At 32.2% G+C, this 24,833-nt stretch overlaps 2 protein-coding genes across 11 annotated transcripts in view; one reads left to right on the top strand and one right to left on the bottom strand.

The window, feature by feature from the left end:
- The window catches only part of LOC148623583 (uncharacterized), a 25,526-nt gene extending 13,017 nt beyond the window's left edge, over positions 1–12,509 (bottom strand). Inside the window, exons 1-6 of one of the 3 annotated variants that reach the window (XM_088565493.1) lie at positions 12,224–12,509; positions 9,011–9,108; positions 6,989–7,034; positions 4,642–4,742; positions 3,027–3,146; positions 326–476 (exon numbers count right to left, since the gene is read on the bottom strand). In XM_088565493.1, the coding sequence (XP_088421619.1) occupies positions 326–476; positions 3,027–3,146; positions 4,642–4,742; positions 6,989–7,034; positions 9,011–9,108; positions 12,224–12,509 (802 nt within the window). The remainder of the gene's footprint in view (positions 1–325; positions 477–3,026; positions 3,147–4,641; positions 4,743–6,988; positions 7,035–9,010; positions 9,109–12,223) is intronic. The other 2 variants (XM_088565494.1, XM_088565496.1) reach the window with 2 other exon arrangements.
- Positions 12,383–24,833, top strand: part of LOC148623582 (serine/threonine-protein kinase VRK1-like) — a 27,758-nt gene continuing 15,307 nt past the window's right edge. For 3 of the 8 annotated variants that reach the window (XM_088565502.1, XM_088565497.1, XM_088565504.1), the window contains exons 1-6: positions 14,279–14,416; positions 20,095–20,122; positions 20,679–20,819; positions 21,307–21,353; positions 22,606–22,675; positions 23,398–23,594. In XM_088565502.1, coding sequence (XP_088421628.1) covers positions 14,411–14,416; positions 20,095–20,122; positions 20,679–20,819; positions 21,307–21,353; positions 22,606–22,675; positions 23,398–23,594 — 489 coding nt within the window. In that variant the 5' untranslated portion in view covers positions 14,279–14,410. Of the gene's footprint in view, positions 12,460–12,617; positions 12,834–14,278; positions 14,417–20,094; positions 20,123–20,678; positions 20,820–21,306; positions 21,354–22,605; positions 22,676–23,397; positions 23,595–24,833 lie in introns of those variants that run through there. The other 5 variants (XM_088565499.1, XM_088565503.1, XM_088565498.1 and 2 more) reach the window with 5 other exon arrangements.

The following is a 24,833-nucleotide window of genomic DNA, read 5'->3' as shown; positions in this document are numbered from 1 at the left end:
GTGACATCATCAAACTTTTTTGCTGATTTACTCCTTAAATTTTGAAACTAAAATTAAATTATAAGGAATGACTGTTATATTTTTTGGTCTATTTGGAATAACCTCAATGCACATGGTGCACACTTGATAATAATCTGCTATCCAGGTTATTTAGTGTGCACCACGTAACTGAGATTATATCCAATATACCAAGGTTTTTAGCACATTACTGTACTTACTAATGAAATCATATTCTGTCGCCATTGCTTATTTTTTTCCCTGTATCAAATGATTTACATCTAAATAATATACATACATAAAATATTTAAACCTTGGAACATCCTACCTAAAATAACAAGAGGTCTGCCGGACATGTTAGTATTTTCTAAGTGAAGAATTTTTAGAAAACACCCCATCTTTAGTGCTCTACCTAAAACAGGTAGTACTCTTTCATTAATATCACAGTTTCTGGCATCAAGGAATGTTAAATCTGGAGTCTGAAAAATATTTTAAAAAAAATTCATAATAAATCATTGATACAGCTCTGAATTTGGATTGAGATTACATGTTTGACACAGAACTAGAAACCCTGTTTATCACAGGAGTTTCATTTGTTAGTAGTGATTTTTTTAAAAGTAAATCAAATGTGTCTGTAAGACACTAATGATGCCCCCACTCGCTAGATTTGCCAAATAAGGAACATGTTTATTTTTGTATGAAGACATGGTTTGCAGATTCAGAAATCCTTCCAAGACTTGTGATACTCATGGTCTGTAGGTTCAGCTCAATCCTTCCAAGACTTGCAATGACAAACTGTTCAAGTACCAAACTCAAAATATTTGGGGATCAATTTGGGGATCAGAAATTCCTAAATATATGCATATCTACATATTATATCCTGGTCACATGGTGTCATGAAATTCTGTTTGGTAGTGTCAGACTAGTTGCGATGAGAAAAAGAGGACCCATGGACGGACTGACGGACTGGGATATATTTCTGACAAAAATTACAAAGTCTAACTATCACCCAGTTCCGTAATATTCCAAATCCAACTATCACCAAGTTCCGTAATATTTCATGAAAATCAAGATCCTATGACCTTGCACACCATCATTATGCGTAGAAACATCCTGTAAAAAATATTTTAGATGTATTTCAAAAACTGTACGAGGAGATAGCCAGACAAGCTACAATCCATATATTTCTGAGTAAAATGACAAAGTGTAACTATCATCAATTTCTGTAATATTTCACGAAAATCAAAATTTGTTGGCCCTGCACACCTTCATCATTTGTAGAAATATCATGTAAAATATTTTAGATATAGTTCAAAAACTGTACCAGGAGATAGCGGGACAAGCCATGATCATGTGTAAGACGAACGGACGACGAACAGGGGTAGATTAATATGCCTCCTGACAGTTTGTCGCAGGGGCATAAAAAGCTTTTTGAGAGCAACATGATACAACCACAGTACAGGGGAAAGTGACACAATATTAGTTTTTGACACACTATGGACACACCAACTGATTTGACTAAATGTTGCACAAAATTTGAAATTCAATTCAAGTTCTGTTTTAAGGGAACTTATCAACTTTTGCCTTTGATCCCTATACCTCAAAGAATCCTCAAAATCAGATAAGCAGTAAACTATGTCCATCAATTTTCAGTTCTAATTACAACATCTGTTTTACCCCTAAAACAAAAGTTAACATTTTAGACCCTATGTCACTTTATAATTCAAAATCCATGAGATATCTGAAATCAGATAGGAAAAATATTATCAGAGATTTTCATGAGGAATCTGAAAAAAAGTTTTCATAATTGGAGCAAAACTAAAAAATGCTTCACAGGGCCGAGATTAATACAACCACAGATGTTGAACACTGAAAAGTTGGAGTAAGTATGAACACACTATTCAAACTTGATACAGCTTTGAATATTGATTATGGTTAGACACAAGAAAAGAATTTGACCTGAATTGAAGCCGTTCATTTTTGGCCCCTTATTCCGAAATGGTCAAGTCAAAACCTCAAAATCAATCCAAACCTTCCTTTAGGGATACGGCAATTGTGGTACAATATCAAAGTAATTCACTCCCTTTTACTCAATAATTATCCAGAAATCATAAGAAAAACCAATAAAAAAAAAAACCTTTTGTGGCCCCTTATTCTTACTTGGGTCAAGTCACAACCCCAAAATATGACTCCACTCTTTCTTTGGTTGTTAGGCACCTTGAAGTAAAATTTGCATGAGATCTGTTCATTTTTACTAAAGTAATTGTCTGAACATAAGGAAAATGGTTGTATCTGGCCTTTTTTGCCCCTAATTTCTAAAATGTTTGTCTTAACCCCCAAAATCAATACCAGTCTGACCATTGTGGTATAGACAATTCTATCCCTTGACTGGAGTTATTTAGTTATATTCTATGAAATTCTTGTTTTTGGCCCCTTATTCTCAAATGTTTATGTCATAACCCCCAAAATCAGTCTGACCATTGTATAGAGTACTGTGGAACAACATCATAGATATTCCCTTACTGAGTTATTAAGTTAAATTTTATAAAACGCTTGTTTTTGGCCTCTAATTCTAATATGGTTAGGGCCATAACCCCAAAATTAATACCAAATTCAAATTCAAATTATTTATTGGTATCAAATCCAAATAATAGGACTACAACCAGTTACAAAACAGGACAAGTACAAAACACCATTCTGACCTTTGTGCTATAAAATACTGTGAAGCAACATCATAGACATTCCTATGCCTTTATGGGAGTTAGATAGTTAAATTCTTTGAAATGCTTGTTTTTGGCCCCTGGTTCTAGAGCGGTTAGAGCCATAACCCCCAAAATCACTACCAACCTTGTGGTTTCAAACCTTGTTGTATAATTTTATAATGATCAACAACAAATATTTGAGTTATTGCATGAAAACAAAGTGTCCATGGATGATCGTATAAAATGTTGATTTGTTTTAATCCCGTTACCCAACAAAAGATACATGTACTTGTCTTGCTGAGACCATAGGTGTACATTAATACTGACCTTTCTAATCATCCTAGAACAGGCCTGCCACCCCCGTATAGATATGTTTTTGTTGAACGAAACATTCACTTTACAAGCACTTTCGTAATATTCTATCATCTCAAAAATAGCAACTGATGTCTGAAAAAGAAATATATGATCAAGAAAATTATTATACAATGAAATAGTATTTAGGCAAGCATTACCTTATACTTAAACTCATCAAGGCACAATTTTACACTACATGTGGTAAAATATCATCCTATGAATTAATCTTTCAGAAAAGTGCAAGGCTACTTTCATTAAACACATAAGTGTGACAAACGTGGGTTATATTTGTTTCACGTCTATGTGCCACATTAGAAATGAAGTGTTGCCTGCACAAAATATACAGACTGCACTTCTTAATTATGTGAGAATTAAGCCTTATCTGCCTTTATTCTATTTAATTGGAATAGCATTATACAAATAAAGAACAATAAAATAGTATGCACGAGGCAGCTTGATCCAATAGCAAATGTTGAAGGATGAAAAGTTTGCCAAACCTCTTTAATATTAATTTTGATTACCATGACTTGCCTTCCAAGACCGCAAGCTCAACCTTGTAACTGCAGGTAGCATAAGATACACTTCTTTTTGAAAGGAAAAAAAAATATTAAAACCATCCACTCAGAAAAAAAAAACAGGAAGTGATCTACATCTATGAAAGACAATACAATTATCTGATGCAAAAGAGTACACAAGTAAAAGATTAACTAATGATCACTTTTCTAATTGTGTTTCAAGATTTATACTTTACATGTATAAATTAAAAAATAACTAGAAATACTGTGAGCAAGCACTTGTTCTTACTAGGTTATAACATATAAAACCCTTAAGTTGGATTACCTCCCTTTCAATTTACCTTTTACGCTGTGGTTTGCAAATGCTGTAAAATGGTTTACGTGGGCGAGACCAAATGAGGTTGGGTGATCGTTTTGTAGAACACAGTCACCGATGGAAAGGATTGTCCAGTCAGTGAACATTTTCGGCAGGCAAACCACAGTGTTGACAACATGAAAGTAACTTTCTATTTACAAACATTTTTCTAGTGAAAAACAACAAAAGTTGAACAGCGTATCATAAGCTTTCTTGGGACTTTGGACTGAATGTCAAAACCAGCATTATTTAGTCACCATAGTCCAGTTTTCAATTGCATTTGGTGTAATAATTTTTCGTCTTGAACTTGAAACATATTTCACAATGATCAAGATCATTTTTGAAGGGCAACTTGTCTCTGTGGTAGGGGTTGACAGTTTTCTCCTACTTTCTGCCCCAGATGAGGGCCATAAGGCTGAAAACTTGGGTTTATATTCTTTAATATTTGTACATTTTATTCATATTTTATTTGTATTTAGTTCCTATTAACCTTCAAAATGTGGTTATTGTTCACTTATTCATTATTCTTAAATGCTTATGACTTGTCTTTTTTTTACATGCTCTGTAAAATTGACCATTTTAACTACAAATTCAAGGGTTCTTTATGGATATTCCGAATTTCCCAATTTAATAAAAAAAAAAAATGATGCATATTTTCCTAATAAAAAAAAAGTATAAGGCCAATAATGTCACTAATTGAAATTTGAACACTTCTCACCTCTTCATCCAGATGAGTTCCTTCCAAATCTACACATTGGAACTGCACTAATTTAAAAATCTCCTCCAGGGTTTCAACATTTTTCATGTCAAGTTTTTCCCCTGAAAAAAAAAACAAAAAAAAAAAAAACAATCAAAGTGCTGTTAACACTGGAATTTTTTATCCTTCTTAAAACTGACAGAATCTCAAAGATTTACAGCATATAAAAAGTTTAAGCACCAGTTTGCAATTTCAAAATTATTTGAGATTTGTTTTTTTCTAATATGTATAAACTAAATGTAAAATTTTTGAACGGATTAGAGATATAAACTATACAGTATCCATACAAAAACAAATTTTGTTTCCACAAAACAAATGAAGCTTTTTCAGAATATTTATTCAAAATTACAAACAAAAACGTTTTCAACAGAGAATCTATTCACTCAGTATTCACATTACACACACATATAACAAATTACAGCTTGAGAAAATAAGTTCCTTCATGTGAGTCAAATTTATCAATTTAATTTTTCTCACAAATTTTACTTAATTACTGCTCTGCACTTCTTGTATATGTAATCATAACATATAGATAGAGATAAAGATTCTGGTATAAAAGTTTGATAAATACTTAGCACATTTGATGTTTGTGAGCACAATCTGCAAGAACTAACTATGCACATTTAGTGCATAACAACTTTCAAGACCAAAAAGTAATCCTTCAAATAATTACGCTATAACATAATTGTTTGTTCGTTTTTTTTGCAGCAAGTTGTTATTTAGCTTAATAATTGCCTGAAAAATGTACTATTTTAACAGAAATACTGTGGACAAGCTCATGACCAGAGTACCTCCACTTCTAATTTAAGTAAAATTTAAATTTAGAGTCATTTCATCTAAGATACATATAATCATAGATTATTCATTAGGCAGGTAACTCTAGGATATACCATTTAAAATCAAGTCTTCAAAGTCGCTGATCGTCAAATATTCTACACCACTGATTTTGGCTTACTTTCAACATCCAAAATGGAATGAATGCAATATGCTCTATAATCAGGTGAGTTCCACTAGAATCTTGGTTCCCTTGATATGATTACTCTTTTGTAACCATGATGACCTGAATGTTTTCGAACAAAACAATTGGTTACCGGGAACCAGATTAAACAACTAGCAATGGCTATATATAGATATCAGGGCCCTGATAATGTATATGATCTATATAGTCAATTGTAACGAGCCCGTTTCTGAACTGGGTAATGTTCAATGCTAACCGATCATTCCATCTTTTAATGTAAACTTTGAATTCTCATACACACAAATAACACAAATAGAGTACATGTGTATGATATTTAAGAGGTACTTTTTGATCTTTTACGAAGCTAGAATTATGAAGCTATGATGGTGAACACGGAACCTATCTGCAGCTTAATGTGGAGTAGTTATATATACACTACACTCAGGGTGGAATGGTTCTCTAACACCTAAGCCTGACCTGAGTGATAACAGGTGTCACACAATATCTTTTTAACACACTTTTTAATTTTGTCCAGATAATTTTAACTAGACAAACAAAAATAGCATTAACTTAATATAGCAAGTGACCTACTTATGTCATGGGAAAGTTTGCAGACGAATATTCCGATGCTAGTTGAAGCAAAAGCCTGACTACCTACTCGGTATCAGAGAGTACCAATAAAAAGTCTTTTCTCATTAGTTATTTTTTTTCTCATTAAATTTAAATGGCAAACATGAAATCAGTAACGTATGTGTTCCAAAAGCTATTGGGTAATTTCAAGGAAAAACTATCTTTCCGTGTCCATGTTGCAAGCATGTGTCCAGTGAGATATAAACATGGTGGCTCGATGGCAGGTCAAAATGATAGTAGAGTTAAAACAACTCATACTTGACTCAAATGTTTATTTTTCTCGAACTCAATTCATAAAATGAAAATTTAATATACAACAAATATTTCTTAACAATTAGTATGGAACAATGAAGCAACTTGTGTACGATAACTCCATTAAAAAAATTTCTAATTTGACTTGTTTCATGATGCCTTGTGGCATCATACAACCACAGCCATAACCATATCACTATTGGTATTTTGTATTTTCAGAAGATCTGTTCCTTACATATACATGTAGGTATATTTATGGCAATGTATGTAGTTACATAACCCCATATGTTAATGATTATCCTGTTTCTTCATTTACATTGATTTTTTTTTTGTAATTATGTCAAGTAATTCATTTGTTTAAATTGGTGCTGATAAAAGTTCGCCTGAAATCTTTCTTCAAGATAATGTTGTTGTATAGACACCAACAAGTGAATTTTCAATACCAATATATAAATTAGAAACACTTACCTTTTAAACTCAATATTGCATAGCGCTCACCAACATTATCTATCATCTGAAAAATATATACATACTGATAACATGTTGGTAATAGTAACGTTGATGCCAAACCAACAAATTGTGTGTGCATGCTGAATCCAATGGCCTCTGCTGTGTATATTATTTTCGTATCATTTTCTCATTTCCATTCCATGTTTAAAGCTAATTCAATTTCAACTAGAACAAGACTGCTACACGGTGCAATATGATGCTAGTGAAAGGAAAAGGCCCACAAATTTTGAAAAATAGTTCAAGTCCCATGATTCCTTCAAAAATTGATGACTCAAAATAAAAGTGAAGTATGCTCATTGACAATTCATACATGTATCAGTATATTATATCTTAAATTTGCATTGATTAGTGATGAGCATTTCATCCTCTATGATTTACTATTAAGGAAGGTAGATGATGTTTCATTACACAGTATACTCTAAAGTAAGACCAGGACTCCAGTATTCCCATTTACTATCACCCAGAGCCAGTGCTCTCCCAAGCAATTATAGTGTAATACCATCTGTTATTCATTTCTTCTCAGTCATTAGCTTCTGTGGTATGAATAAACAGGACATCAAAAATAGGTTATTCATGATTCTTGCACCATGTCTTCAATTTTCAAAACATTATTACTGTCTAAAAACCCTGTTCACTAATCCCCTTTTTAATATCTTAGACTGGTGTCAGTTAGTTGATATACAATGCATTTATCTGCTGCTATGACTATTTGGTAGTATAATTTCATAGATTAATATAAATGTACTTGAACTTGTTTGTTACGACTCAATTAAAAAAAAACAACAATATTTATTTTTCTTTAAATTTCAATAAAATGCTTCACATGGCACAGCTTAATACAACCACAGAGGTCCACACCTTAACAGTTGGGCAAGTATGTACACACCATTCAAACTCGATAAAGCTTTTTAATTTTAATTATGATTGGATATTTGACACATGATAAATCACAACAGTTTGACCAGAATTGAAGCAGTCACTTTTTGGCCCTTTATTCCTAAATGGTTGAACTTGAAATCTCCAAAACCAATCCAAACATTCCTTTTGAGGTATGGCACTTGAAGTACAATTTCAGAGTGGTTCATACCCTTTTACTCTGATTATAAAATTAAAAAATGAACAAATGGTGTCTGGTCCCTATGCAGCCCTTACTCTCACTTACATGTAGCTCAAGTCACCATCTCAAAAACAACCCCAGTCTTCCTTTAATGGCATGGCACATTGTAGTAAAATTTACATAAGATCCATCATTTTACTCAAGTTATTGTCTAAACAATATAAAAGAAAAATGTTTGTTTCTGGACCCCCTTTTGGCCCCAATTTCCAAAAATGTTCCAACAAACTAATATTCAAGTTATCAAACAAAAACCAAGTGTCATCAGGTGAAGACACAAATGATGACAGCACCATACCATTATATGACTGTAAATTGTTTGTGGTCTATACAAAAAAATATTATATGTGAAGTGATTGAATTTAAGAAATGTTTATCATCTGAATTGATGTTCTGACTTTGGCCAGTGTCCTCTGTGAAGAATTTTTAAGTTCTCTTTACCATACACATGCACAATGTACTTGTACAAGAGGAATCAGATGCGAAATTAGCATATAAATAAAAAGAACAGCATTCCAATGTTACCGGCATAAAAAAGAAGTGTGGAAAACTGTACATTCACTGAAATGTTGTAAGTCCAAGGGCCATAAGTATGATAACTTGCATAAAAATCATTCAAATGTAACCAAAGTCAAACTTTTCAAAACAAGGCCACATACCAAAAACAAACTTATTCAGTAAAAGCATTACAAAAAAAAGTGCGAAAAATGTGGACGAATAGCATTTAAATGTCCCCTCGACGTGTTGCGGGGGACAATAAAAAATACTTAGATGATAAAAGAACTCAGAAAAATTGCATACTTATAATATACATATAAATATCATAATGTGTCTGGAAATAAGTTTTCTATGTACACATAAGTTACCTGCAGTTGACTTAGGACACTATTTATAGGTTTGGTGTTGTGCTTCTTGCAACTAGCTCTGTAGGAGTTGATGAGATCAAGTGATGTCCATTGAGGGGCTGTTAACAAATCAATTTATCAGTAATATCAACATTAAAACAGTAATTTTTTACTATACATATAAATTTTGTTTTCATCTTTTATTTCCACAACAAAATCTACAAGCAGCAAATAAGCAGATATCTCCATGAACTGTTTTAGCATGGCATACCACCATGCCATCATGGAAAAAAAATAATTTATGTTTATCAGCGCCACGGTTAAATTGTTGTCCGACATGATTAACTTTTTATCACCATTATTGGTCTACAATGCTAGATAGAGAAACCCATCAATTACTGACTATGATTATATAAACCAACTAATCATGACAAATTTGCAACTGATGCCAATCTGACGATTATCATGACATCGCGATTAGATTCTTAATTATATTGTGATTATCCCACAAATTATTCTTTACAGGAAGTGTCAATTACATGTATAGTGAGCCAATCAAAAGTGACTATTAACCTTGGCCAAATGCACATGGCTATTTTTTTTTAATGCAAAGTTAAATGAAGGTTGAATATTTAGTAAGCACTTTCAACATAAAGAAACTGACCAAGGAACATATAGAATCCCCAAAACAATGTTTATTCCATCTTGTTAAAACAGTTGAATTGAAAATAAAATGGCTGGCTTTTGCTTACACTGCCATGCTGTTGTCTCATGTGTAAGGAGAACATGTGTTTGGCAAGAAAATAGATAAGAAAGTTCCCCATGTCTAAATGTAGTACCAATAGCTGGGTGAAGAAAAATTGACTTCTCAATTTATATGCTCATGCTTTGACCCATATCTGTTCAGATTTCATAACTGTAAATGGGGTTCCTATCAATAATGAACTTTCTATTAAACCCTCACCTCATGCAAACTTCTGATTCAAGCACATAAATAAATGCATTTTTGCACCTATTAAAATGTTATACTAGGTTCATTATAATGACTTCCTGAAAATGAGTTCATGATGACGACCATAAAACTTCTGTAGTGATGACTTCCTGAAAACGAGTTCATGATGACCATAAAACTTCTGTAGTGATGACTTCAATCTTGTAGCAACATAACCCTGTTCCAGAAGCCTATTTGTTAGAGTTCTAGCATGATACAAAAAGTCTGTGTAGTGTCGGCAAGCTCTGGCATAACGTATGACTTGTGACATGAACACTACATACGCAGGTGCCGAAGGGATGTTGCCACAGATGAAAGGAAAGTTGACAATTCTGAATGAAAAGTCATCACATTTGTCGTAAAGTTTGGTCAATAGTTTTCCTTTACCATCGATTTTTAAGTGTAGGTCAAGATATGAGGCTGACTTCACAGTGCCTGTAGTATCCTTTATCTCAAGTTCTTTTGGGTAGATGTGATGTATCAAATCCCCGAAATTAGGAAAACTTGAAAGTTAGGGAAGAATAACTATATCATAATTCTAACAAAACACCAAAACAATAAATGAACAGTTGCTATATCTTGTCCCGTCAACAAAAATGGCATCATAAAATTTTCCTCCATGGTTAATTTTTTCTCCATGGAAAATTCTGAATACGTTAAACAAGCTAAGATTTATTTGCATCTAGACTAATTTACATGTACATGTAAGTTACAGTACTTTTTTCTGATAATATGTACATGTATATATAAATGTTCAGTCCTTCAACTAACAATATCCTTAATCAATGGAGTCTTGTTTTTTTTTTTTTTTTGATATACTAAATTAAATAGCTACCAAATCTATGTAGGAAAATAAATGTTTTTTAAGAGCATGTTTTTAATCTTTCTATGGATTTTATGGATTTTTTAACGATTTTTTTGTTCTCCAGTACATACACATGTACAGTGTATGTACATGTACTTTGTGTACATGTATCTCTAACTTACAGGTGAAAGTATACATGTGCAGAAAAATTACTACTTCCTTTTTGGAATAAAGCCATACCAGGGGCCTAAAGTTTTTTTCAGAATTTTTATACCCTGCACTAAATTAAGAAATTTCTGGCCTTCATATGTCTTGTTTTGTTCTCACCTTTAGTTTTTTTTTTATGTCACTACATTGTACATGTAGGGCAACTCTTTCTCTGTACCTATGTATAATGATGATTTAGGGCCAGCTGCGGCCTGCCCTGTGGTATGAGGATTTCCTCGTCACTCACTGAAGACCAATGGGTGGCCTTGGGCTAACATTTTCACCTCAGTGGGGTTGTTGTCTTTTTGACATATACACCATACCTAATCTCGTTATATTGAAGTCTTTAGACTACTTCTGATTCATTCAGCTTTCAGACTGTACATGTACCAAGTTTGTATACTGCTACTAAGTTATAAGAATGATAGATACAATATTGGGACTACTTTATGTAATTCTGACCTACTTAAAAACATTACATGTTGTATTAGATTCTAAATAAACATGTACAATATTCGGCAATGAATAGGATTACTATAGTAGAAGTAACAATAAATTACTTTTAGAGTTACTCAGAGGACTATTACTTACATTCTGTCTTACTCCGATAATGACCCCTAAGTTTAAGTAACTATAACTATTATATAAGTAATTAGAGATTACTTCTTCTTGTTGTTACCAAGTATACATATACATGTTTCATATAAAAGAGTTCCCTTCAGTTTAAAAGCTAACAAAAACTAATTTTATTAATTGTAACTTGAAGGTTATCATTCCAAACAACCATCACACACAATTGACTGAACTAAGATCCACATCCACATTGCATACTTAGCAATATTCCATTCATAGGCACAAATATAAAGACCATTGATATCATGAACTTTAAAACCATCATATCACTATGTACATGTATGTGTACATATTCATTTCATACAGTTACTTTTAACATTTTTAAACTGAAAACAACTAAGAAAGCCATGTCTATTTTTATAAGTAACTGCAATTTTAATTTCTAATGTAAATCTGTATTTTCCAGATAAAATAAGACTCTGGACGCTAGTTTTAGAGTAACAACAACTTTTGGATATTGGTACTTTTACCCAGAGTAGTCCTAGTCACTGCCTAAATAAGTATGCTACAAACATATTGTTCAAGGTTTCAGTAAATTTCACTTATATCCTTACTTCAAAGACTACATGTACACTGACAAAAATGCTTTTTATCTTACAATACACACTACCATTTTTCCATGGATTTGGAGGTTCAAGGTAGCTTGCAACAGGGCTATCTCCTGGGAACTTGACATTTTTCTTAAGTGGACTTTTCAAAGTGACGTCTTCAACACAACCGGTTTTGACCTCCAAGGTGCCATCACCTGATGCGTTTTGTGATCGGTTGTTTACTTCCTGCACCTCAGTTGGTTCATCTACAGATGAAGATTGAGTCATTTCAACAATACTTGAGGTTTTCACGTTAAAGTCATCTCGGTGATTGGCATATTCTGATTTAGACATTCTTTCCAATTTTTGCACTCATGTTATGCTATCTTCAGCATCATATTGATGATAAAATGAATTATCAAATTCTATGAAATTCTCCATTTTCATTACACGCAATCCGTCATACCCTATGTAAGAAAGTTTTTGATTGGATATTATGTGTTCTATTGTCCAATCGTTTACCTTTTTGCAAATTATGGTTTGGCGGAAGATTTGACAGTCTACTTTCATTTAAAAAGAATTTGTGTATACTATATAGAATTAGTAGAAGAGCGAAGTAAGAACAAGGGAACAGAGGAGATGCAGTGAAGACGACAAACTTGCTGTTTTAATATAATTGTATGTCGTATTTAGGGCAAATACTATTTTGAAAGAGTAATCAAGGGAACCAAGGTTATAGCGGTAATCAGAAGAATGTAATCCAGGGACAAAGACCAGACATGGAAAACAGATACACACAACAAAGAACATAAAGTAACTGAAATCATACATATAATGTAACAAAAGTAAATGAGCAACTCAGACTCCACTAAAAACTGGGAGCATGGACCAGGTGCACCGGTAGGGTAAGCGTCCTCTGCTTTTCTAGAAACACCCACCGAGTTGCTCATAAAAAGTCAAGTCCGGGGTAAACAAACAAGGAAAGGTAAACTATGACCTGTTGAATAAATCAGTTTTCATGGTGCTGATGGATACATCATAACGATCCACGAGTTCATGATGACGACCATAAAACTTCTGTAGTGATGACTTCAATCTTGTAGCAACATAACCCTGTTCCAGAAGCCTATTTGTTAGAGTTCTAGCACGATACAAAAAGTCTGCGTAGTGTCGGCAAGCTCTGGCATAACGTATGACTTGTGATATGAACACTCCATACGCAGGAGCCGAAGTGATGTTGCCACAGATGAAAGGAAAGTTGACAACTCTGAATGAAAAGTCATCACGTTTGTTGTAAAGTTTGGTCAATAGTTTTCCTTTACCATCGATTTCTAAGTGTAGGTCAAGATATGAGGCTGACTTCACAGTGTCTGTAGTATCCTTTATCTCAAGTTCTTTTGGGTAGATGCGATGTATCAAATACCTGAAATTAGGATTGTCTAAAGATAATATGTCATCTGTATAGCGGAAACTGAGATTGAAGGATCTAGCCAAACGATATTCTTTCTTTCTGATCAAATCAGCTATAAAGTCAGCCTCATAAGAGTGAAGAAATAGGTCAGCAAGTAAAGGAGCACAATTTGTTCCCATTGGAATGCCGACCGTTTGTTGAAAAACACGTCCACCACACTGGACAAATATGTTGTTGATTAAAAATTCCAGTATTTTGTAAACATCTTCCTCTGTATATTTGGAAGATGATTTGGAATTATTTCTTACAAAGTATGAGGAATCTCTATTTGAAGTAATGAATAAGACTCTGATAGTGATAGAATAAATAGAACAAAAAAAAAGTCATGATCATGGGTCGATTACATCAAATATGTTCAGAACTGGCTTATGTTTTTTTTATACTAGTCAAAGAGCAGTTAATAATACATGCGATGTGTAATCCAAGTAAAAAGAAGCATAGTAAATGAACTTATACGATATAGTGGTTTAACCTGTCTCAGGTGCAATTACAAATTTGGATTATTTTGTAACATAGAACTAGGGACATAGCCAGGTTTTCTGAATTGAGGGTGCGAACTGATCACTGATAAACAATTTTACTTGGTTATCTGGTATGATTTTTCTTTAACATGTTTATGTAAATCAAAGTTTGTTTGTTTTTTTTTCAAAAGGTGTGGTGCAGTGACACCTGTCAGAACCCCTGACTACAGCCTTGCCTGCACGTGTGGATCATACCTGTACGTCATCAAGTTCTGATCAAGGGGTGTTTACTAACATCTTCAAATCAGCTCAACATTTCATATATGCATGTATATATGATATGATATTCTTTTTTTAAGTTTCACCATTTTTTTATATTCTATACATTAAAAAAGGTTGTATGCATTCAAAATTAAACTAAAATTTTAACATTGATCTTCAACTGACTATGAAATAAATACCTGAGTGATTAATGGTTTGTTATGTAGGATGCATTCCTCACCGAAGTCAGATGAAAATGAAATGTACACATGACCAAGAATTTCACCTTTGCCCAGATCTAGGTTAAACAAAAACAATAATGGTGGCTGATGACCCTTGTCATTCATCCATTCCTTATGAAAGTTAGCATTTACAATTATAATACTTTTTCGAAATCGAATGAAGAATATCCAGGTTACATGTATAGAAACAAAAGATGTCCGTAAATTGTTTTGTTTTTAATTTTTATTGGAGGCTCAATATCTTGACTACCGGAGTGTGGTTAACCCACTATATAGAGGAAAGGGTTTAAAAACATAAGTATATATGTATACGAATGATATCTGTAAAAATAATATAAAGAAAATAGGTATGGTGTATATGTCAAAGAGACAAAAACCCCACCAAGAAAAAAATGTAAGCCCAAGACCACCCATTGTCTTCAGTGAAGGACAAGGAAATTAATCCATATACATGTACCATAGGGCAGGCTGCAGCTGGCCCCAAAACATCATTATACACAGGTACAGCAAACAGAGATGGGTCAGATTACTTTCAATGTTATTAATTAAATTACCATTACTTTGCCAGATGTATGATTAAATGGTTACAGCATTTCTGAAAGTAATTGATTAAATTAATGATTGCATTGACAAATAATCATGATTACATATTAACACAATGAATTTGCAAAAGCCACGAGTTAATTGAAATGTTTGGAACATTTTGTTTATGTTAGTTATATTTTTCATAAGGCCTTAAATTCTTAGAATTGAACAGGTAACATTATTTTTTTAAAGTATAGTAGAACATCAACCTTCAACAATTTGTTAAACCACATAGATCTATAACATGTATACAATTTCTATATAACAATTTGTGACTTTCACTTGAATTTTCAAGAACCATTGCACTTGATCAACATCAATCTTTGAATTGTTTAAAATATAAGTCTGCATCGGTCTGGTTGAAATATATTCTCCCTTTTCAGCCAAGGGCATTTGCAATGAGAGAATAAAATTTAATATACGCTTAGATTTACTTTTGTACTTCTTATCAAATTCATTGAAACAATTGTATAGGATCTTTTGATAGCTCTTGCTAACATTTTTTCATTAGAATAATTAAATTGTTTTTACTTGTTGGTATTGAATTAACAATTTCACAAAAAAGGAAGAAGAAACAAATGAAAAATTTAAACAAAGAAGCATTGAATGATTTACAATCATTTTACTCTTTTTTTTGTTGTCAACATTTAATGCATTATTCATAGATACTATTTGAGGCTTTAATATGTCCATTGTAATCATAATGTAATCATGAAGTAATCAGAATTACAGGGTATTTTGAAAAGTAATTGATTAAATTACATGTAATCAGATTTTTGGCTGATTAATGATTACAATGATTACTTGAAGAAATGTTATCAATTATGGGTGAGTAACGATTGCAATTACAATTACCCCATCTCTTACAGCAAAAAGTTACCCTAGTTTACTCAAGTGATATAGAAAATAAACTAAAGGTGAAAACAAAACAAGACATACAGAGGCCAGAAATTCCTGACTTTGGACAAGCACAAATAATGTGGTGGGATTAATGTACTTCAGCGTGATCACAACCCTCCCCCTTTAAAATTTTGCCACTGTGGAAAAAAATATTACACAATAATCACACTTAAAAATCAGTTCAAAAATGTGTGTCCCTTGTTTCAAGGGAAATAAAGATAAATAATGTATTCAGTATCTGAGGAAGAGAGTCTAACTTTTTTAAAATGTATGATTTGTTTGGAAAATATTTCTTTTTTAAAATATATAAGTAGTTTTGGTGTCTTGTAGGTTTTGTGGATTAAGGGGGATTTTAATGCATTCCTCATCTGGTACAACATGTGGTTTGTTTTTATTATCCAAAAGATTTGTAAATCTATCCCTAATGCTGATAACCCTGTGCAATGCAAAACAAATGTATTTCGCTTTCAACCAAATTTTTTCAGTATTTAAAATCTGGAGTTTTCCTGATTCAGTTTCCCTTATATTGAATAACTGTGTAAAAATTTTATTTAAATAGAAAGACTGAAGCGTGTGTTGTATAAAATAAACTTGTAGTAGGTAGGATTGCCTGGGTGTTGTGAGTACATGTATGTTTATATTAGTTTTCACTTTTGTTTGTGATGTCTCTCTGATTACATGTTTATAAAATGGTTGAACTTGACTGATTTCCTTTGACATTATTGTAAGGTACATCAGTGGGTCATTACTTCATTTTTTAGCTCACCTGGCTGAAGGCCATGTGATCTCTTGTCATCACTTGACATCCACTGTCGTCATTAACAATTTTTCAAAACTCTTCTTCTCTGACTCTCCTCAACCAATTGGAACCAAACTTGGTATGAATGTTCCTTAGGGAACCCTGCATAGAACTAAGATGGGGATTTTTGATCTGTTGAAAAATGGCTGTCATTACTAAAAATTGAGCATAGGGGCCAGACAGTTGTTTTTCACATATAACTCCAAATCTGTTTAGCCAAATTTTGACTTGATATAGAAGTGTTCACATTGATGAGATCTATCTGCAGTTAAATTTTCGTTTTTATCTGTTAAGCCTTGTTGGGGTTATTGCCCTTTTTGACAATTTTTTGTTATTTTTAAAGTTATTTCTTTCCAAAATCTTTTCATCTAACACTACTTGACCAATTGGAACCAAACTTGGTATGAATGTTTCTTTGGGTATCCTGCTTAAAACTGGTATAGGGATTTTTGATCCATTGAAAAACATGGCTGCTATTACTAAAAATAGAACATAGAACATGTGTTTCCTATACATCTACAAAACTGTTAGTTTTGCCAAGTTCTGACATAGGGTAAAAGTGTTCGGCATGATGAGATTTATCTGTGGTCAAATTGTCATTTTAATCTGTTAAGGTTTCACTAACCACCTCTGGGTCAAATGGCCACCCCCTGTTTGTAGTACCAAAAACACACTGAACCTAGACCTATGCATTATTTGTGTATATTCTGATTAAAAGTAGTCAAAATAAAGCTGAGAATGTATACTTTAAATCATATTTGTAATTTACTACAAAATTGTATGAATATTTTTTACATGTCATGATATGTGAGTAATTTGCCTCCATGCTGTCATTTAGCAGAAAAGGTAAAAATGTAGATTTTCAGAATTATTTATTCAAGTAAATTTTGTGAAGAATTTCTACAACCATCGTACCATTAGCAAAATGATTTTGAAAGCCTTATTTTCAAGCTCCCCAGTAGTATGTAACTTTAAGATGTCATTTGTCCTGGGAATTCACAGTGAAAGTTTTAAAATTACTTTTTTAACATGTAAAGCAATGGAAACATTAGAAGTGGTTAGTGAGACTTAAGCTTTGTTTTCGAAGTTTTTTTTTGCTATTTTTAATGTTAATTCTTTAACAAATCCTCATTTCTGACACTACTTTACCAATTGGAACCAAATTTGGTATGAATATTCCTTGAGGAATCCTGCATAGAACTGATGTGGTGATTTTTGATCCGTCGAAAAAACATTGTTGTCATTATTAAAAATAGAATATAGGGGTCAGACAATAGTTTTTCACATATTATATCTCCAAAACCGTAAGTTTTAGCCAAATTCATTCAGTTGCTGAAATGATCCTTTTTACAAGGCCTACAAAAGTCTTGAAGGGATCAAAGTTGTCAGATAATTCCTTGTAAGAGTTAATGGCCTTGATAGGTGAAAAATGATGTTTTTTGTGTATTTTTGTACAGTTTTCAGCCAATATCTTGAAAAGTATGATGGGTAGAAAGAATCTTTCAATTGCTGCAATGATCTTAATGATAAGTCCTACCAAAGTCTTCTGGAGTCAAAATTGTTGGACAACTCATTGTGAAATGTATTGCTCTGAAAGGTAAAATTTAATTAAGTGAGTGATTCAGGCTCCTGGGAGCCACTTGTTAATGACTGAAATCCATAAGCAAATGGTCATTGCAAAAAGCCATGGAATATTAAAGATTACTCTTACATTCATTTCTGTTCCAAAAAATTTCTTCATTTATAATTTGGTCAACTGGACTCAATAAGCATCAGATTGAAGACATTGCAATAGAAGCCAAGGGGACTGAAAATTGAATCAATTACTACCGGGATAAATAACTTATACATGTACATTATAAAAGAAGCATTTCAGATATTTCTATGTTTAGAGACTTCTTTCCACATACAGGTAACTGATAATTCACAATTATATTTTGTCATAAACCATATAGAAACTGTGAACAAATATAAATATCCAGGTCTAATTTTTTCATCAAATTGAAAACCAACTAGAGCCTCAGAGAACCGATCTGAGAAGGCAAGGAAATATAACGAGAATAGGCATGGTGAATATATCAAAGAGATGACAAACCCACTTGGATGAAAATGTCAGCCCAAGGCCCCCCATAGCCTTCTTTGGCCTGATAAAAACTTCCAAATGCAGAAAATATTTCTGCCAAGAACTGGTTGAAATTACATGTACACATACACATGTATACATCTTTATGTATATGAGTCAGTTATCTCTCCAATTATTACTTATGGTTCAGAGGTCTAGATATCAGATTTTTAGATTGAATTAGAAAATGTAGACACCTTACCATTTGAAGGTACAAAATATGATAATGAAAAATGTTATTGGTGTTCCTGGTAAAACTTCAAATTTAGCTACAGAACTAGGATTGTATCCACTCTGTTTTAGAATAATACTAGATAAGAAAATTTGCAACAAAATGTCTGAAATAAGAATATGTATAATATTACATTTAGGAAGATAAAACATAAGAGAATTCAAATCACGGATCAAATTATTAATGAACTGGAATCCACTTTCAACCTACAATCACTTGATATTACATCCTCAAAATTTATAGACGAAATTCAGTCTTTCTATTTGTCGCCAAGAGTACAACATAAAGAGAATGTTTTAAAAATAAATGGTTGTTTTTTGAACAAGTGTTTAGTAGTTAACGCTTTCTTTGTTAAGAAAATAAAAATACTATTGTATGTCAAGGTAACTTTTATATTCTAAATTTTTAAATTTGTTTTCATCTATGGTTTCAAATGCTGCTTGTGCTCTGTTCCTGTAACTGGTGTGTATGTATCTTTATAAAATAAACAATCACAAAAATGTAGGAGCTCTTTTAATACATTGTGCCACGCCATGATGGTAGTTCAATTTTAAAATCCTATTAGTATTAAATACTCCAATTATTTTAACATAATTGCATAAACAATACAAAAAGTATGAACTCTAGCTTATTTTTAAAAAGTAGAAAAATTGTAAATTAACAAATTTAAACATTGGATCTTATGATAAAAGAATTTTTTTTATGAATGTGGATTCTACTTCAATTTTATGTGTTTTCATTATGAGTTCATAAGAATAAGAAAAAACATATGTTTGAAAAATAATGATGAGTTGAAATTTAGTAGTATAGTATAATCTTAAAAAAGTTTCAGAGCTAGATAAAATAAAATAAATTGTCTTTTACAGACCATGCCTCCAAAGAACAAAGTATCAGGTAGGTTGAAATAAAAACATAAAAATAAAAACATTAAAGCCTGTGCCCATGAAGGCACAATGAAATAAAAGCTTGCACTACTCTAAGGTAATCTGCAGTTAAAATGTTGGTTGTCTTAACCATCCTATATATATGTATATGCAATTTGTATTCTATCTTGTATAATTTTGATACATGTAATTGATATAACTGAACAAGCCCCTGTGTTTGTGATATATTCTCATTTGTCTTAGTGAATGAAATTGAATTAAAATTTTCAAAAAGACATTTTTGTCAAGAAGGAGTCCTAACTGGAATGAAATCATCAGACAGATGTTCATGCAGTAAATGTTCAAGTAAATGAAAGATCAAGACACCCTCTTGTGACAGGTTACTTCTTTGTTCTTTTAATTTTTCCACCATCTTTATTATTGCTTGATGAATTAAAGTTGTTTTGTAAAGTGTATAATGTTTAGTTACTGGTATGAAGTTAGTTGATTAGCTTTGCTTTTCCTCAGCTCAGGTAATGTTTAGCTACTGGTATGAAGTTAGTTGATTGGCTTTGCTTTTTCCTCAGCTCAGAAAAAGCCAAGAGCCCCCAAAGCACATAAGTTACCAGACCCTTTCCCAAAAGGAGAAATTCTACGAGATCATGGAAAGAAACAATGGTGTCTTGGTGATGTTATTGGACAAGGAGGCTTTGGTTTAATTTACACAGGTATATGATACATTTTATATGGATATTTTTAAAGATCCAGAGGGACGTTATTTCCATGAAAAAAAACATCCAGGAAATAAAAAACGAAGTGGATAGGTTTCTTTAAACTGTGTCCCAAAAACTTTTTTTAAAAAAGCCTAACAGACAGGAATTTCAACAGGAAGTCTGTTTTGTGAGTAGAAATAATGAAATGATACTCTTTACACAGACTACAATAGTTAATGTTGAACAAGCGATGTAATCACCTCTTCCAGGAGATTTTCTACTGGAAAAAAACTATTTTTCCAGTTTTTAGCTTGTTTCTTTTAAAAAAATACATCTATTAAGGCAAGTTACAACAGTGTAATCACCAAGTCTCCTTTTCCACACTTAAAGTCTTTGGCATAAGAGTGCAGCCTGTTTTAAAGCTTTTTGACATAAAAGATCATTTTATTAGATATGTAAATTTTTAATTTGATTATGCTGATGATTTTTTTTCTAATTATAGCCAAACTTGTGGAACCAGGCAATGACCAATCATATGTTGTTAAAATTGTATGTATAGTGTTTTATTATCTGACTATAGATTAAGTTCAATTCAAAATTTCATTTAAAAAAAAAAGACTCACAACTGTTTTTTTTAAAATACATGAAAGGATAAGGAATTCAATGCAGAAGCATTGGAAATAAGAACTTTATTGAAGACACTTTTGAAAACTAATTATCAGTCATTCCTTTGATCACTACTGTATTAATGATAAATGAGATTTTGCTTGTATTGCAAAACTGTTTAATAGTCCTGAAAAATTGATAATACTACAAGTTAATGACTTATCTGACAAAACTTCCATTCAAAGTTGTGTGTGACATTTCCATGTCGGTATCGTCTTCACAAAACAACTTGTTTGCTGTGTCTTAGAACTCAGAATTCTTTATCTTTATTCACTACTAAAACAGGAGTATTTCCTGGATCATTATAAGTACATGAATGTCATTTATCTTCTGGTTTCCTTTCTACAAATCCTGATTTAATTGTTATTATTCTTTATTTTATTAAATACATCGTAGTTTTTTCCTTGCTCTGTAGTTCTTGTATCCCATCCCACAAGTATTACAGTGAGACTTCATTTGTAACTCTTGTTAGATAGAAACCTTTAAATATGACAGTGACACTCTCTGCTGTTAGACTGTGATACAAGATCTTGTAAATACCACAGCAAGAATATCTGCTGTATAATGATAAGATTACAGGTATAGCCCTGGATTACGGTATATTCAGTGAAATATTAGTTTACATTTTTTTGCAGTTCTTGCCTTAATAACATAGAAGCTGAAGTGCAAAAGATAGCTGAAATGTGTAAATTCAATCAAATAAGTAAAAAAAAAACACTTGATTTTATTACATTTTAATTAAGGAAATATTGGCCTTGTGGGTTGACAACTTAAAAATATTTCAATCTTAAAAGCCTTTTATATTAAGACAATATTTGTATAAATACATAGTTTGTCAAAGTATGTAGCCAATTTTTTTATAGATAAAATAAAAAACACAAGCAGTTAACTTCAGTTTCATAAGAAATCATTGAACATTGCAAAGAAAGACCTTGTTATAATGACATATTCCTTGTGTTATTGACATTACACTTACAACATGTATTTTTTATATTTTGCTACAGTGGTATTTTATTAACAAACAAAAAAAACCAACAAGTCTTTTTAGTTGGTAAACTTTTATTTTCTCTAAAAATCAGGACTAGCTTAAGCCAACGCCCCCATGATCTGTAAGTTTATATAGTTATTTTTTCAGGAGCCTATCAGTAATGGACCACTTTTCTGTGAGCTACATGTCTATCAAAGGATAGCTAAACCAGAAATGAGTAAGACTATCATTAGAAGTTGAGGAATTTAGTTGTGATTAAGTTCTTATTACATATGTGTGAGAAATTGTTTGATACCATGCCAAAATATCACAAAAATGTGCAAACGTAAACAAAAACATACCTCTTGATTCTTATAACAATACCCAAAACATGTGGATGATGACACAGAGATACATCACCAATAGAAGATAGTGTATTTTACATGAAGCTTAAATTGCATAATATGAATAAGCCGCAATTATCAGATACACTTACTTTACATTTTAATCAAAAATCTTAATAGAAGATGCGTAGAAATTGAAAATAATAGAAAGTAATAGAATGATACCAGTATAAAAGATGAAGCTCAAAATGATCACCAGTTTGACAATATGTACCATTGGTCACCATGTGATAATGATGAAGACAATATGCACTATCGGTCAACATGTGATACTGGTGAAGACAATATGTACCATCGGTCACCATGTGATACTGGTGAAGACAATATGTACCATCGGTCACCATGTGATACTGGTGAAGACTTTACATATGGCATTGTTCTTTCCATATTTGATCTGATAAGTCATTGATATTTTTCAGTCCTTATAATGGAAGTTAGAAAACTATGATTTGATAATTGACAATATTAATGATTTACTAATATTACAGTCAAGAAAGTGTTACATTAACGTTGGTACAACGTACCTGATGTTTATTCACTCTTACTTTAATTGTAGTTGATGACTGGGCCAAAAGTAAAAAGTTAAAGTATCTTGGTTTACCTAAATACATAAGCAGTGGATCTCACACTAGAGGGAAAGAGACTTTCAGATTTATGGTTATGGAGAGGTTTGGAACTGATGTTCAAAAAATATTTGAAAAAGTTGGGAGAAAATTTTCTAGACATACAGTCTGTGCATTGGCATTGAGACTGGTAGGTCAAATACCTTTTGCTCTTTTTTTTTCAGATAATTTTAGTTTTCCCTATTGTAAATTTACACTCTGCACAGACGAAATTTCAATGTGAAGAAAAAAACCACATTTTAATTTTGAATTCAGTAGGGTACAGGTTGCTCTTGCTAGAATTAGATATTTATGTTAAGGGTGATTTAACCATATAATTTATAAATAAATTGCACATCTAGAAGCTTGAGTGACAAGGAAATTATCTGGTGGTATTCAGGCTAGCAGTTCAAAAATCTTGTTAACTGTTTCTAGAAATAGATTTTTTTCTGGACCGGGGGAGGGGGGTTAATGGTTTTAAATAGAGTTGGGAAATGCTCAAAAGCCAATATTGGGTGTCTGCCAGGAAGGGACTAGAGATCTTGTACACTACTCTTAGCCACGGACTAGAGATCTTGTACACTACTGTAAGTCAAGAGAGATTAGAGATCTTGTACACTACTCTTAGTCAAGAGAGATTAGAGATCTTGTACACCTCTCTTGGTCAAGTTCATGATACATGCAAACATTTAACAATTGAATCAATCATTGTATTGAAGCACATTTTTATTTTAGTTTCCCTTGATTTGAACAAAAGTAAAATTGAAAAATAAAGTCAGTAACTTGTTCTGTAATAAAACTCTGTCTCCATTCTGTGTTCAGCATTGGGAAAGCCAATGTACAGGTAGTGAGTTAAAAGAGTTCATTTTATTCTTATACAGTGCAAAATTAATGTGTGAACATCATCTTCATTGCAAATATTTGGTTTTGGGTCATTATTTTGAGTTAATGAATCTGTACACAAGGTTTCTGACCACTAATGTTAAATTGTGATTGATTTTTGGGGTTTCCCAAAATGTGGAATTAAAGTCAACAAGTGAGCCATCTAATGCCTTCACCTTTTGGCACCAAATTATTAGTTTACCTGCTCTTTTTTCATTTTTGTTATAAAAATCTCCACTACCATCCATGGAAACCATTTCAAATTTATTGTTCAGCTTCAGCTTGAAAGGTTGTACACAGTCGGAATGGTCAGACATCAATTTACTGTTTGCCAAAATATTTTTATAGTTGTTTATGGTTTTGCAAATTTCCAGCACAAATATCTAGGCAAACCTTCAATGGAATGGTTTAAAATTTTTTGTACAGCTTCACGTTATTGCTTATACTGTGTGTAAGCTTTTCAGCGTGATAGTGCATCAATTCCTGTTTGCCAGAACGGTTGTATTGC

This window comes from Perna viridis, chromosome 2 (genome assembly GCF_037379345.1).
Source record: "Perna viridis isolate PV_CMFRI_1.1 ecotype Kerala chromosome 2, ASM3737934v1, whole genome shotgun sequence".
NCBI classification, from domain to species: domain Eukaryota; kingdom Metazoa; phylum Mollusca; class Bivalvia; order Mytilida; family Mytilidae; genus Perna; species Perna viridis.
Note: the sequence above shows the minus strand (reverse complement) of the source record. Positions and strands in the feature narration are given on the sequence as shown.